Source organism: Ambystoma mexicanum, chromosome 14, assembly GCF_040938575.1.
Source record: "Ambystoma mexicanum isolate Mex_15411 chromosome 14, UKY_AmexF1_1, whole genome shotgun sequence".
NCBI lineage: Eukaryota > Metazoa > Chordata > Amphibia > Caudata > Ambystomatidae > Ambystoma > Ambystoma mexicanum.
The window spans coordinates 440,780,283-440,795,999 of NC_090940.1; the positions used below are offsets into that span (position 1 = coordinate 440,780,283).

The 15,717-nt window shown below is 44.2% G+C and overlaps 1 protein-coding gene across 1 annotated transcript in view; it reads right to left on the minus strand.

The window, feature by feature from the left end:
- COQ6 (coenzyme Q6, monooxygenase) overlaps positions 1 to 15,717 on the minus strand; it is a 158,805-nt gene that overhangs the window by 135,306 nt on the left and 7,782 nt on the right. Inside the window, exons 4-5 of the mRNA XM_069637653.1 lie at positions 7,129 to 7,252; positions 5,467 to 5,597 (exon numbers count right to left, since the gene is read on the minus strand). Of these exons, the coding sequence (XP_069493754.1) occupies positions 5,467 to 5,597; positions 7,129 to 7,252 (255 nt within the window). The remainder of the gene's footprint in view (positions 1 to 5,466; positions 5,598 to 7,128; positions 7,253 to 15,717) is intronic.

A 15,717-nucleotide genomic window follows, 5' to 3' on the forward strand; every position in this document is an offset into this window, starting at 1 on the left:
TACAAGGCCACCCAGTTAAGAGTGCTGATTCCACACCTTAGGGGACAGAGGGACCTACAATGGGTGGGACTTGATAACCATTACTTAAGGCCCGCTACGGTGGGAGAGTGGCTATGGGTGCCCAGGGCGAAGTTACTGGGAAGGATACGTGAGCACGCTATTCTGTGCACTATCTGGCGACCAGTAAAGGGATGTCCGTGGTAACATTGTGGCCCGCACCCTTGGGTAATCTGCGGGTGCCGGGAGTTCGGGACGGATTCCCGGATCCCTCCAGGTTCCGGGCATGGTAAGAGACGGGTCTGGAAAGGATTGGGCAAATGTGGAAGGGTGTGGGATTTGTTACAGTTGTGGAATTAGCTGAGGCCCTGGGGATAGGTACACTCTCCCTATTTTCCCCATTTGTAGCTTAAGGGGGTCTCGACTAAGGAGGCATGAAAAAGAAAGCTACAGAGGCAGCTCACCCACTTTGAAAAACTACTGGATACACTTACGGAGTACAAGGGAGCGATTGGGATGATGTACAGGGCCTTGGGTGGAAACGAGAAGGGGGTCGTGGATGGGTTAAGGATGAAATGGGAAAGTGACATTTGGATGGAACTAGACCCCAAACTTTGGCTAAGGATGCGTCGAATGGGGGGGGGGGCCCTTCATGACCTATTTCCTGCCAATATAAATTGCCCGCTATAAAACGGTTACACAGATGGAAATGCGACCCGGTTAGGCTGTCAAGAATATCAAGATGTGAGTTTGCTGTGCTGGCATGAAGGCAGAATGTGAGCCGATTACTGGCACATGTGGTGGGGATGCCGGGAGGTCCAGTCCTATTGGGATGAAGTTTTTAGGTGATCAGAGATCTGAATGGGGTACATGGAGTGAAGGCTCAAATGCTGGTCCTTTTCGGGAATGAAGAAAGTGAGGGAGAATATGTCCAGGTGCCGCGTATGGTACACAGCTTTTTCCTGGCAGGAAGGGCATGCTTGGCCACACGTTGGAAGCGAGTTCAGCTGCCAGGGAAGAGGGAATGGATTAACGTAGCCTGAAATATATGTGATGGAGCGGATAACAGCGGATCGATGGAGGCTGAATGGTCAGACTTTTGTTCGGCATACATACAAGAAGGCGTTTGATTAGGGATTGGAGGGGAAGTTGATCCTGCCCCTCCCGAGGGATGGAAATGGGAGGAAACCATACCGAAATTGGAACTGATGCATGACTATTTTCAAAAGAATTGTGAGAGCGGCATAATATGGGGCAAAGGGTGGAGGATAGGTCGGATCATGTAAAGGAAGGAGGGGAGGGGGAGGAGGAGGAGGAGGAGGGGAGTGGTTTGTGTGGGAATAGTGTTTGGTTAAAAGCAGTTAGTGGGATTGTTAAGGTGACACTGTTGGGATGTTGGTAATGTGGTGATCTGCAATGTGGCTGTGTAGCTTGGTTTCTGTTATGCTTAAGAAAATGGCAATAAAGCAGAATAAAAAAAAAGTGTTATCATGGGTATTTATATTCATCAAGTTAAACACACCACACTCTATGGTCAATAGGTGAGGAAGTCAGCTGGTGTACGACCATGAAGCTAGCTTTTCACATAAAGAGGAAGGAAACAAGAACAGTATGTTTTTTTATTTACAGCCTGAGGAAGCTCTGCCTCCCTCCCCCCACGTGGTAGTAAAGACAAGGCTGTATATGAGATGACTGATGAAACTAGTCTGTTTTCTAGTCAGTGCCTTCCCATTTCATAAGAGTGTAGTCTATGTACTTCACCCGAGGGTGATGCTGTACGTGAAATTTGCTGTTGCTTCTTTGCATGCATGGTTCCTGTGTCGCCCATAAATAGGCGCAACAGAAGTGAAGTCAGTCCACATTACATTCAAAAGCAAGCAACTACAATGTTCCCTATAAAAAAAAGTAAAAGTGTTCGAGTGAATTTGAACATAGAAAATAGTATCTGGCTACATTTGACAACGAAAGCTGAACTCATCATCTTGATTGCTTCATGGTGCCGAGCTGTGTCAGTCATCGGATAGTAACCACGTGAATGAGGAAGCATTACCCAAAGATGAACTGGTTACCACTGTTGATTTTACACTTTCATTAATTCATTTTCTAGGTCTTTCACATGGGTTCCAGTATTGCTCCCATTGTTTAAATGTGGTCTTTGATTTTGTACAAGGCAAAAGGACTCAAGGTTTCTGTAGTTACTAAAATCAGTGCTCTGCAATTTAGAGTGTTAAATAAAACATGGCAGCTAACAAAATGTCTACAAAAGATAATAAACCAATTCTTGAGTCAATCTCCTGCAGGACCACGATAGGGTTCAAAAGGATTAGAAACTGGGATTCAAAAAGAGAAAAAAATAAATTAAAAATCAGGCCATGAATAGTGGTCAATGATGAAGTTCTACCATCATTCCAAGTAAGTTGGGACTTTTTTTAGTCATCTTTAAATGACTTGTTTTCTCCGAAGGTTTCACGGTGGCTAATAAAATATGCCTGTAAACAAGTTCCACCTACCCGACAGCCTTCCACGGAGGAACAAGAGTGACCCACCTCCCACCAATTTCAAGAAAATGCTAAAAAAAACACCACCAGTGCAGATAAAGTGGAGGGCTCCAACAAGGGGATGTGGCCCGAATCTTGGGCATGGCCTAAATTGTGAGGGGTGTGGTTTAAAAGGAGTGCCGCATGACCCAAACAAACTGCAACAGCCTGAAAATATGTACTTTTGCTCATTCAAAATGGCCTCATGTTTGTCCAGTCTGCATATTTTAAATTCATTTCTCTGGCGGTTTTTATAAGAGCCACTCAAAAATAATTCCATCAGCGAGCAAATCACTCCAATTCTCGAAATTAAATCACCCATGAGAAAGGAGAAGACAATTTGCAGCAATTTGGTTTCCTGGTGATTTGCATACAAACGGAGCATGTGAGAAAAGCAGGACCACAGAATTTTCTATTTGAAATGTGTCTGCGAGAGGGATTTCAGCATGAAACCATTCGGAGCATGTAATGCACACTGGGCGCTCTGCTCATTTTATTTGTCACAACACCGTTTATGGGTGTGAAGCTTGGGCTGTTCGCATCATTCAGATATTGTAAAATCACCCAGTCCCCCCTTTAAGAATGAAGCGCGCTTTCAGACTAAGGGTGCACATCCAGAAGAATTTGAATGGGTTGTTTGTGGGGGGCAGAAGAAGCCCCGGCAGCACCCTGGCTCAGGAGCAGACCCAGAATACTTAATTCTAACTCACGTGAAGTATAAGGTATACAATATATCTGCTGTATATGGTTAGGGAGGGGTCTAATGGAACCTTTTGTTGCTACTTAGTTGTTGTTAATGTGCAGGTATTTCTTCCCCCAACCTATACACAGCATTTCTGATCAAAATGCTAAGCAAATAAATCACCTTTCACCAAAAAAAGTACACAATACAAAAACAATGAAAGCAAAAGGTACATCACCATACATAACTAGAGCAGAGGATAGCAGGAGAGTAGAGGCCTGCAGCCTTTAGCGCTCCAGAAGTTTTGGACTGCAACTCACAGCCAGGGTAGGCAATGGTGAAGGATCATGGGAGTTGTACTCCAAAGCATCTGGAGATCCAGAGGTTGAAGACCCATGCTGATTAGAGGCAATACTCAGAGGCATGGAAGAAGAAAGACTATTGAGAGGGAACAATAATGTGAGAGAAAAAGAACTAGTGAAGACTAAACAGAGGGAGACAATCGCAGAAAAGTTGGTCAGAGCAGTAGACAGAGAAAGGCAGATGTGGTGATCCATAAAAAGGCAGGGAGACCACAGTGCACAGGAAGAGGGTGGAATCAGAGCTATACGAAGGCAGAAGGCAGGAGACAGCAGCAGAATGGACCAGGAGGAAGGACTGCCTTGGGCAGGAACAAATGTGATACAGCAAGATACAGGTGCCAAAGCAAGGAGGGAGACCATCCTGTGCAGGAAAAGTAGGAGTTAAACCCGCATGAAGAGGGGCAGATTCTCTTTCAGACAAAGTGAGGGGAGCAGAGCAAAAGAAGCAGATCGAACATTTTGCCTGTGTTGTCTGGGCAGGAAAATGGTGAAAAACACATGGTGGCTTTTAATTTTTCTCAACCCCTCAACTTTTTTAACAAAAATATATGTTTAACATTTTCAAATAAACACCTTTACAGCCCTCGCTCCCCCGTTCCTCCCCAGGCAGAGTCAACATTACAATATATAATTGTTCAGATCGGCAACAAATATTCTTGCTTACATGATACTCAATATCCTTAGGTTATGCTGACACCATTATTGAACAAAGTCACCATTCAGTCCAGTACCCCCGCCCATACTTGTTGAAATTTGCCCTGTTCCCCCTGAAGATTAGAGGTCATCCACTCCAATGCGACAAACCCCCATAGTTTTATGAACCAGTCTCTTACGCCTGGTGATTTTTTCAGGTTTCCAAGCACTTGCAATGACCAACCATGCAGCCATTACCATTAACATAAAAGCTTTGTTTTGGCACTTAGTGGGTAGGCAGTTCTCTGGATCGAACAAACCACACATCCATTCCTTAGGGATCCATAACACTACAGGGGAAACCAACAGTTTCACCCGATTTGTAACTTCTTCAAAACTGGTCAATCGCACTATATATGTCGCCAATCACCATTCACACAGCATCCTCGCCAACAACTATTCATGGTGGCCGCAAACATTTCTTTTAATTCTTTCAGGGGTATAATGCCATTGGAACATAATCCTATACCATACTCCCTTATCTGAAAGTAATTTAAGGCTATTTCTCCATAGATGTTCCCAGTAATTTCTCTGGAGGTCCATATCTAAAGTCTTTCCCCATTTACGCGTGTATCCCCAAGCCTGTCCCTTCTCCTCTTCCATCAGTATCGAGTATAACTGACACCATTTGCCTATTCCCTGTATGAGTGGTGATAAACTTCTCAAATATCCTAAGTTCTCTCCCCGCTGCCACACACCCCCCGGATCAAGCTAGCCAATGGCTCAGTTGATAATACTACAACCTATCTTTTTCCAAGAGACCAACTAGCCGTTTACATTCCTCAAATGTATAAATGTCCCTTCCCTGCATCCCCCTCCATTTATTTTAATGTAAATAAATAAAAACACACCACAGTTCCCATGACCTGATAGATTCTGGATTTCCCTACAAGCCATTGGATGCTACTATACATGAATATAGTTTGCTACTGTTTTTCTTTCCTGGCAATGCCTGAGGTAGCTAGCTATTTTACAGTCTATTCAATTATGGTTTGTACCATATACCTCACACGACTTTCCTTTTCATTAGTTCCAAGGTATTATTACCGGTCGAGTAAAGATAATTTTCTGTTGCAGTTTTGTCTAAATTCAAAATGCTTAAAATACAGTTCTTTCAGAAAATTAAAAGTGAGAGGGAGCAGGGGTGGTATTTACAAGAGAATTACCAAACTTGCCAATTGAAACAAATTCTTACCAGCAGCTTTGTTTGCAACAGGCGGCCATCAGATAACTCGATCTGGACCCAAGGGCTCGACTCACTGGAATGGTAGGGGACGGGCCACGTATACCCAACAGCTCGGCACCTGTAGGCCACCTCAACACGGCCTGCATGGGATCGAAATCATGTGAGATTAGCCTGACACTAGAACAATTTGACCAAAGAGACAGACTAAAACATAGGTCTCAATGGGAGCCTGGCATAGAGGTCACTAGGAAGGGGTTTGGAAGGAGCACAGATTAAATCTTAGGTCACACAGAGTACTTCAGAGCAGGTAGCAGGCCAAAGAGACCAACTGTCAAGAGCCCAATTAATACCCCAGTACATGGCGAGTGTCCAGGAAGAGTGGAATCAACTATTTGTGATGTTGGTCCCACTGAAATCAACGAGTCATCTGGTTTCTTGATAGTGTAAAATTAGCCCAAGAGGTGTTCGTAACACTACCTAAAAAAAAAAGAAAAGTGGAGTTGGGAGGCTGCTTATGTGGTGCGAGGGTACAGCCAGAGGTTTTACGGAGTTGCTCCAATCCCAGGTAGTTTTATTAAAATATGGGACCCTAGTAGAAGACTGAACCAGCCAACATCAAAATGGTATGTGCAAAGTATGTGATTTACAGACTGTAGCAAAGGTACAGACTCCACTAGTGGTTTTGGATTCATTGTCCCTGCGCCAGGTCCATTAATCCCCTACGTCTAGTCTTCCTTCCTTCATCTCCCCCCCCCCCCATCGTCTCTTGCCCCCCCCGCACCCACTTGCTTATTTTAACTGCTATTCCTCCTCACCCCCTCAAATTCAGTCTTCTCTCCCAGTTACATGCTTTGGTTTGCAAATTGTCAGTGTGCCCATATCGCTGCAATTCCTGTTCTTCTTGCTCTCACTCCCATTCAGCCTTCTGTACTGGTTTACCCCTCAGTCCTACCTCAACACCTCCCTTAAACAATAGGTGTCCCTTCCTCCATCTCATTCTAGATCACCTTTGTCTTGTGTTTTGGCTCTCCTCTTCCTTCACATACTAGCTCATTCCACTTCCATTCTAACACCCTCTTTTCTTCCTATTTTCTGTGTTCGCTCTCCACCCTTTCGGTGCATCTCATACTATGGTTATGCAACAACCTCATGCGTTCATCTCCTCTTTCTCCCCGTTCTATTCTCTCATCTGCAGCCCCACACACTTTTCTCCATTGCAATCTTCCTATCTACCTCCTGGGTATCTCGCCTACTGCTCTCCCTCCCAGCTTCTCATCACCCTCCCGTTTACTCTTTCAGAGAATCTCCTTTGCTCGGTTTCTTTTAGTCTTTCTAGTCAAGACTACATACGTTACGTGGAGAGGTGGGACAGAGGTTACAGTTCCTGCCTCCCCATAAGCAGTGCACAGCACTCAAAGAAATGCACCTTGCTCCCAGGTACATTACAAAAGGCTGCTCTTGCCTCAGCCGGTGCAATTAATGTTCTTGGGCTGTGGGACTAGAGTATCTGTCCCCCTCCCCTGGCATGGAGCGAATCCCAAAGTGCACTGTGCAATAATTGAAGCCCACCCCTGGTAGCTGTAATCTAATGAGGCCCATCAGTCAACAAACTTCCCCAGTACTGACTCGCCAACAACCTGATGCTCCCTGATCCCACCCCTAGATGTTTACCTGCCAGCAAGTCCAGCTGGCGACTGAGAGCTGCCACGATAACATCATTTTCCACAATGTAACCCATGTCTTCCAGGTCATCTGTTTCAAAAGTGATCAGGGCATCGGAGCACGCATCCCACACCTAGGTGCAAGAAAGGATAGTACAGAGGCACAAGGCAGACATGAAAGATTAAAGTTCAGAGAATGTGAGAGCATGTCACAGATAAAGAATTACAATACCGCCAGTGGCGATGTAAAAGGGAACACTTGAGTGAAGCGCCAGACAGGTGTGAATGTTACGGCACATGGTAAAGGAACCAGCGTGGAGAGCGGGTGGCAGAGAAAGGAAAAGATTAACGTGAATTAGCAATAATAGCAGGCAGGAAAAAGGGAGGGAGTGCCAAATGAGCCACAATGTGGAAGGCAAAAGATGCTGCAGAATGTATGGCATGAATGCATGGAAGACAGAACAAGGAAAGTCTAGAAGAAAGCGCAGGTGTGGGCAGACCAGCAAGAACATCAGAATATAGACAGAGTGAGCAGGGAAAGGCGAGAATGTAGTGCAGATAAGTAGTGGAGGAGATATTTTTAGGAAAGGATATAACGGGACACAGCGTCACCCTCGGATAGACAAAAAGGTTCCTAGCTTATTAGTAGAATAGTAATTATGGAGGGCGGCATAAACTAAGGTGCAGTAGACAAATACAATAAAACCCACACCTCCATGTACAGCGGTTTACACAATGCTTCTTAGGAGAGAGTTGGTGCATCTTTTTCATGGATTGGTTTTGCAATAAACTCGATACATGTTCATTTCACTAATTAATTGAACACCACATGTTTTTTTACCTCCGATTTAAATTCTCACAAGAATATCATATTTGTATGCTTACTCTGAACCCTCCAGATAAGGTGCGTATCGGCCTTTTTTTTTTTTTAACGCACAGAAATCTTGTCAATATGGACCTTTTAATTCTTCCTTGCATACCACTTACACAGGATATTTAGGGAAGCACCCCATAAATCATGGACCTCACTGGTGACAGCATGGCTAGCAGCAGCTTGCAAATCAACACAGTCCCTTGAAAGAAACAACTGGGATGAGTCCTGGTCCGTTTAATTTTTTTTGACACTCTCCTCTGTTAATGATTCTATCAAGATAATACTTTAATGTAAAAGGGAATTTGTGTTTTTTTTCGCTTTGTTCAACTGCCTGCATTTTGTAGGTTACAGTCTTATTAAAGTGTCTTGAATCATGAACAGGCTCTTCGCTTTGCCTTAGGGCACAGGTATTGTGTAAAATGAAAATGTCTTAAACAAGGGCTGCATTTCTTTTTAATTGGCTTTAGTAGAGGCAGCACATTTGCAGCAGCATGGCCATTTCATACTTTTTCATCACAGAAGCACACCAATTGCATAGCTAGGCATGTGGTGTGAACTTGAACTCCCTTTCTGACCACCCACTGTAAGCCGATATAATGGATACAGGAGAAGCAATGCTGTATATATTTTCAACAGGACTGCTATATATTTAGGCAAAGTAGCCTAATTTATCAACGCAGCTGCTATACCGTACGCATGTCATGGCACAATGCCAAATATTCACAGCAGGGCTGATGCATCATGGCCACATTTCTTAGCAGGACTGCTATGTTTTGGGACAGTACCTGAATTTCTTAACAGAGCTCCTGTTAAGAAAACATGTGTTACCATGTTCTGCAGCGAGCTAAAGTACAGAGCAAGAACAGTGTCTGAGCTCTTCCCACCAACCTCCGACAGTGTGGGAAGATGGCATTGCTGTCATATACTTCAATCCCTTCGACACTGTTGTTCTTTTCAAAACTTCCGCTTCTCCCATGTCCTATTACTGAGTCCGACTGCCAAAAATTGAGCACATTTCAAAGCCTCATTATGAATCTCCTGACTAATGTAGGATAGTGCAAACATGCTTAGCGCTTTTGACAAGTCATTTATGTCAGGCAAGCCTCACATGGAACTGCAAGTGCCCGATAGCTATGTCCCTTTCAGTGTCAACATCCTGTTGGGAAAGGCATCTCAGTGGGTCTATTATCCTGCTGCAGAGATTGTGTAACCTGTTAGTTCAAATCCTGTTAATAGGTGAGTTAATGAGTCTGCATCAGAGGTATGCATTTAAGATGCAGGTAACATTCAATTGTAACATATTTGACTTAACTTTCGACTTATCAAAAGGACTACTAAATGTTCAGTGATTCAGAACACACATTTCATCCAGGATGCTCTACTTGTAATGGCTCGTAATACACAACTCATCAGGGCTGCTATACCTGTGAGTGCTCAGAACACAACTCAGGGCTGCTGTGCTTGCAATGGCTCAGAACACACCTCATTGGGGCGGCTATACCTGTGATGGCTGAGATGAAGCACATCCCATGAGGACTGCTATACTTGTAATGGCTCAGAACGGACACATCTCATCTGGGCTACTATACTTTAACGGCTCAGAATACACACCTCATTGAGGCTGCAATACCTGTAATGGCTCAATACACACATCTCATATGGGCTCTTGTACTTGCAATGGCATACAGTGTTGGTAAAGCATCTGCATTCAAGCAGGTGCTGCATCTGGTCAGACAGACCTACAACTAATTCCCAGCATAATGGCCAAAAGAAGGTTTGAACACATTTAAAAAAAGAACACCCAATGGTAAAGCTGCACTAGATTTTTAAACAGAAAAGGCATTTTTAGCTCTTTGTCTTTTAACATAGCACCAATAAATATCCAAACAGGAGAGGAAGAGCAACTCTGAACCTAAGCAACACAGAAGAACAAAGGTGTGCCTGGGAGAGGGGCGAAGGGACAGAGAACAAACTGGACAATCCAAAACAGGAATTCTAGCAACAGGAAGAGAGCAATGAGCTACATGAAATTGCAACAAAGAAAGTGAGAAGGGAAACAGAGTAAATAATAGGACAAGCACAATAGGAGTGAGGGATAGAAGCAGAGCAAAAGAGACATTTGGAGACAGTAAAATAAAACACAGATCTACAGCATGTGGGTAGATATGGAAATAGAAAAGCAAGACTAGAGAAGGGAAGGCCAATAACATAAGAGGCAGTGCAAGGAAGATCATCAAAAGGAGTAGCAACCACAACCAAGAACATTAAAACCAGATATAGCCACAGTAATGACATGAGAGAGGAAGGAGTTATATTGACCGATACAGCGAGATATAGGAGGAAAAAAGCAACAATAGAATACAGAGATGTGACAGCAAAATCTGGCATTGCAACACTGAAGGGCGAGAGGCAGAGCATCAGAAAGTGAGAGACGACAGGGGAAACACAGTAGCAAAGGGAAGGAAAGATGGAGCAAAAACATGTTGGGGTTGTCAAGCAGGTAGTGCCAGGCAGCAACAGTAAGCCAGAGAAGTAATGCTGGTAGAGTGAGGGACTTGATTTATGAATCACCCGATGTAACTAGCTGGCATCTGTAGTAACTCTTGTTTCCAAGTATCATGAAGATGAAGCTTGGTGGTATGCATGTACAAGGTTCTTGTGTGAGACAAGTATTTTCCACAGGTGCAATACATTATTTAGAACCACTTTGAAATACAGCTGTTTTGTCACTTATTTTTCCAAACAAAGTTTTAATGTTACACACAAAATGGATCGTTGTCAAACTTTACTCTTGTGAAGGAGGAAAATAATTTTTACTCTTGAAATTGGATATACTCTCGAATTCTAAAATCTTTGAGTAAAATACTAATCCTATCTGGAGCATTTGCAGTGTGTTTAGCAGCGAAAATGGCCACCACTGCTAACATTGTAAATGATCAGTGCAAGTATACAAATATGATATTCATGTGAGAATTTAAAATCAGAGATAAATAAACATTTGGTGTTCAATTAGTGAAATTTACTTGCATCACCTTTTTCTTTTGTGGCAAACAACAATATATATATGTCCGCTCTCCCTTGCCATGGGCAGAAGTTTTAGAAAAACCTGAATTAATCAGGAGACAGAAGTCTAATTTACAGACAAGCATAGCCGATTTAACAAAATGATTAATTCCATCTCACGACGTGAGCACTATGCCAAAAAGTTGTGATTCATTTGTGAAAACAATGGATACCTGTTTGTCCTGTGTAATTGTCATCAAAGTAATTACGATGTAAAGATTCATGTAATGCATTCAAGTACATATTCGGCATTGAAGGGCTCCATCGAGGTACGCTCACTAATTGCGGCAGGGCATGGTGGATAAATCGTGTAACATATACACAAGGTAAAACCAGACAGTTAACTAATAAACATCAACGGTAGAGTCTGCCTTAGTCAGATTAGACGGTGTTGCCACTTTTGTTCCCACTCACTTTATTTGTGTGGCTTCTACAGGCAAAGATGGCCACCACTGTTTTGCCGCATGGAGAGTGTACCTACCAATGGAGTCCTTCCATTTTGGTGAAACTGCTCTGCACCATGTTCATAACTCACTGGTTGTATGGGGACCCGTTGTTGTGATCAAGCGGCGAGTAGAGCAGCGAAACGCGTTAACGTTCCCAATGCGCACCTTTATTATGCACTTTGGGAGTGCCACATATTGATGGCCTTTTAACTTCTGTGCCATTTTGCAAGGCACCAATAAAGATGGAAATGTAACTACTACTTCGGTGTCCGGATCCCTTTACTTTATGGATGTGAAGAGTGCTACTCACCCAGGCTGATGTCAGGCTTCAATGTCAGTGATCCATACCCAACAAGCCACCACCCCCCACCCACTTACCCTAAAGTAAACCGAATCCCCTTTATTCTCATTCAACAGTAAAACAATCACCACCCCCACCAAAAAATATCATAACGAAAATAATACACAATGTTGCTGGATTAATTGGCGCTGCAAGCTTATATGGAGACCTCTCGTTTGAGATTACCTTGGCACAACCCCCACCCCCCATTAACAGTATCAATTAAGAGGTAGTCTGTATGATGTCCCACGGTCGTGCTGTTCATTTTAGCCTAGTACAGATCCTAGTGACCAATAGATAGGTAGGTGGGCCTTACGTCTATAACCATCTTAATCGAACTATGTGTCTAACAGATCCCTAAATTGGTGTTGGGCAAAGTTTGTATGCAGTACCCTCTGGGACCACTACACACAACTCTGACTACAGGTATAGGCAACCCAACCTTTGGTATAAGCTTGTACTACACAGTTTTGGTAGCATGTTGAGCAGCCGGGCTTATCTCAAGATGGGTAATGTAGCTGTAGTGGAGTTACAAAGAGTCACAGTGTAAACTCTTACACTCAAGGTTTCTTGCACAATTATGAATGTATTTATCAGTCAGTTATAAAGCCTTCTTCAGAAGGGAGCAATAGAATAGTAACACACAAATACACTTCAATACTGTACACTCAGAGTTTCCAAATCAGTAAAGACCGTTTTGGGATGGCCCACAGACACAACCTACACCCACAGGTGACTTCAATAACTAGGGTGCTGGGGACTTTAATATCTTACTGTTGGGATTTAGAATACTCTTAAAAGTTGGTAAAAGGCAAAGGCTATTAGAACAACAAGAGACCACAAATATTCTTAAGCAGTTAAGTACTTTTAGATTTTCCTAGAAGAGTCATTCCATTCAATAGGTTAAGCCAAAGTCAATGGGCAAAAGTCTTGTATAAGATTAAGCACTTCTGGTAAGTAAAGAACAAGTTACTTACCAACTGGTAACAATCTTTCGACTGGATGTTCCTCCAACGTATTCCTCATCTTAGATATATTCCATCCAGCTTTAGCTGCTTTGGAAAAATTCTCTCGGCAGAGGGCGCCGTGCATCGATGTCGTCGAGTCGAAGTCCCGGGAAGGCCTCCATCAAGGGTGACGTCATCGGGTATACAAGTAGCATGCGCAGCACCCGTTGGCCTCATTTCTGTTTTTCCCTTCTTGCTCTGCTGTATACATAGTGTAGGTAGCCAGGTAGCAGCCTTGCAAGAGTTGAAGTGGTAATAACACCGGAAAAACTACAGAGGGGTAGGATGGGAGGGCAATGAGGAATACGATACCAGTTGGTAAGTAACTTGTTCTTCGAATGGATTGTGTCCTCCAACTTATTCCTCATCTTAGATAGACTCCCAAGGCAGTGTAGAAAGTGCTCTGGAGGGAGTAGATTTTCAATATTATATAGCTGAAAATAACACTGCTTTACCAAAAGCAAGCTCTTGAGTGGGAAGCATCCAGACTATACAATTTAGAAAAAGTGTGCAGCAATGACCAAGTTGCTGCTTCACAAATAGATTTTATGGGAACACCTCTTTGAAGGGCTGTCGAAGAGGCTTTGCCTCTGGTAGAATGGGCCCTTAAGCCTTTTGGTGGATCTTTGCCCGCCAATCTGTAGCATTCTCAAATGCAAAGCACAATCCAACGTGACAGGGTTTGTTTTGACACCGATTGACCCAATTTCCTTCCAGTGAAGCCAATGAAAAGTTGATTATCCACTGGCTTGGAAAGCCTAGAAATGTAAAAGCTTAGAGCTCTTCTCGGGTCCAGTCCTCCTCCTTACTGGGATGAGGTGGAGGATAGAATGCGGGCAGTGTAATTTTCTGATTTCAATGGAAATCAGACACAACTTTAGGTAAGAATGAGGGTTTAACCCTTAATACAACTCTGTCCCTGTGGAACACAGTATAGGGTGGCCCAGAAGACAGTGCCTACAATTCGCCCACTCTTCGTACAGATGTTAAAGCAACCAAGAAAACGGTTTTCAACGTTAGTAATTTTAATGGGCAAGTGTGCAAGGGTTCAAAAAGGGGCACACATTAAAAACTTTAGAACCAGATCAAGATCCCAAACTGGGACTTGGAAAGGAGGGAACACATTGGTGAGTCCCCAATTCTTAAAGTAGGAACATTCTTCCGAAGAGCACTTGAAAATGGAAAGCGCTGCAAGATAACCTGTAAATGGTCCCAACATTGAGGCCTCTATGTGCCAGGGACAAGAGGAAAGACAACACTTCTGGGATAGAACATAGAACACAGAAAAGGATCAACATTATTTTCCCTGCACCAGTTGTAAAACTTCTTCCAACGGCAACGGTACAGAGATTTTGTTGCTGGCCTTCTTGCCAAAAGCAACACCTCCATGATGTCATCTGAAAGGTCCCAATCCTTTTATCTCAGCCTTTCAGATACGAAGCATGAAGGTTGAGAGTCCTGACCTCTGGATGGAGAACCTGGCCACTCCATTTGTGAGAGAAGGTCCTCTCTCTGAGGAACACATAACGGAGGGCAGATTGACATGTCTAGAAGGTCCGGGTACCACGTTCTCCTGGCCCCATCCGGGGCAATTAGGATCAAGCGGTTTCCGAACCGTCTCAATCTCCTGATGACTTAAGGAATGACGGGAATCGGAGGGAACGCGCATAGCAGTGGGAAGTTCCACTCCACCACAAAAGTGTCCCCCAAGGCTCCTCTTGGGGGGGGAATTCCCTTGAGCAATACTTTTCTCACTTCTGGTTGATTCCGGTCGCAAACAAGTCTACTTGAGGGGTTCCCCAAAGGGTGAAGATCACCTAAAGAAATTCCTGAGCCAGTTCCCACTTGTGGGACACCGTACTCTGCCTGCTCAGAGCGTCCGCCGTCATATTCTCCTCCCCGGCTAGATGAACTGCCGTTAAGGAAATTCCTTCTTGAATTGCCCAATACCAGAGCCGCATTGCCTCTCTGCACAGAGTTAGTGACCCTACACCTCCATTTTTGTTTAGGTAATGCATGGCCACTGGGTTGTCCGTCATTATCAAGAAATTTTTTTCCTCTGACAGATGGCAGAAAAGGCCCCAGTGCTAGTCTGATTGCCCTCAGCTCTAAAAGGTTGATGTGTAGTTTGGACTCCGATGGAGACCAACGACCGCTGATTGTCAGATCGTTGGCATGAGCTCCCCACCCCATGAGTGAGGCGTCCGTCACGATTGTAATCTCTGGCCATAGTTGCCAAAAGTGTTCTCCTTTTAGGATGTTCTCTGTGCAAGTACACCACAGAAGATCCTGCCGAACCTTGTTCGGAATCGGAAGGAGATCCGTCAATTGACCTGAGAACTCGGACCATTGAATCTTTAGGGCCGATTGAAGGCATCTCATCCTCAGGAGTGCTTCTGGCACTAGGAAAATGCAGGATGCCATGAGGCCAAGCAACCTTAAGAAGTCATGGGCCTGGAGATTCTGGGCATTTTGGAATTTGAAAACCGTCTGAAGAATGTCTTGAGCCCGCGACTTGGGAGGCGAGCTCTTTCCCAAGGATGTGTCTAATACAGCCCCTATGTACTGGAACTGTTGGGAAGGTGTCATTTGTGACTTCTTGAAATTGAAGGAGAAGCCCAGTCTATGGAGGAAGTGGCAGGTGACTTTCAGATGATCCAGGGCTTGTTCGGCAGGACGTGCCCTGATCAACCAATCGTCCAGGTAAGGGGTAGATGTGAATCCCCCTCCTCTCCTGAGGTGCGCTGCCACCACTACCATTAACTTGGTGAAGACCCTCGGGGCAGAGGTCAACCCGAATGGCAGGACTCGAAACTGATCGTGCGAGTCGCCAAACAAGAACCCTCAAGGGCAAGCCTCTACCACCCTC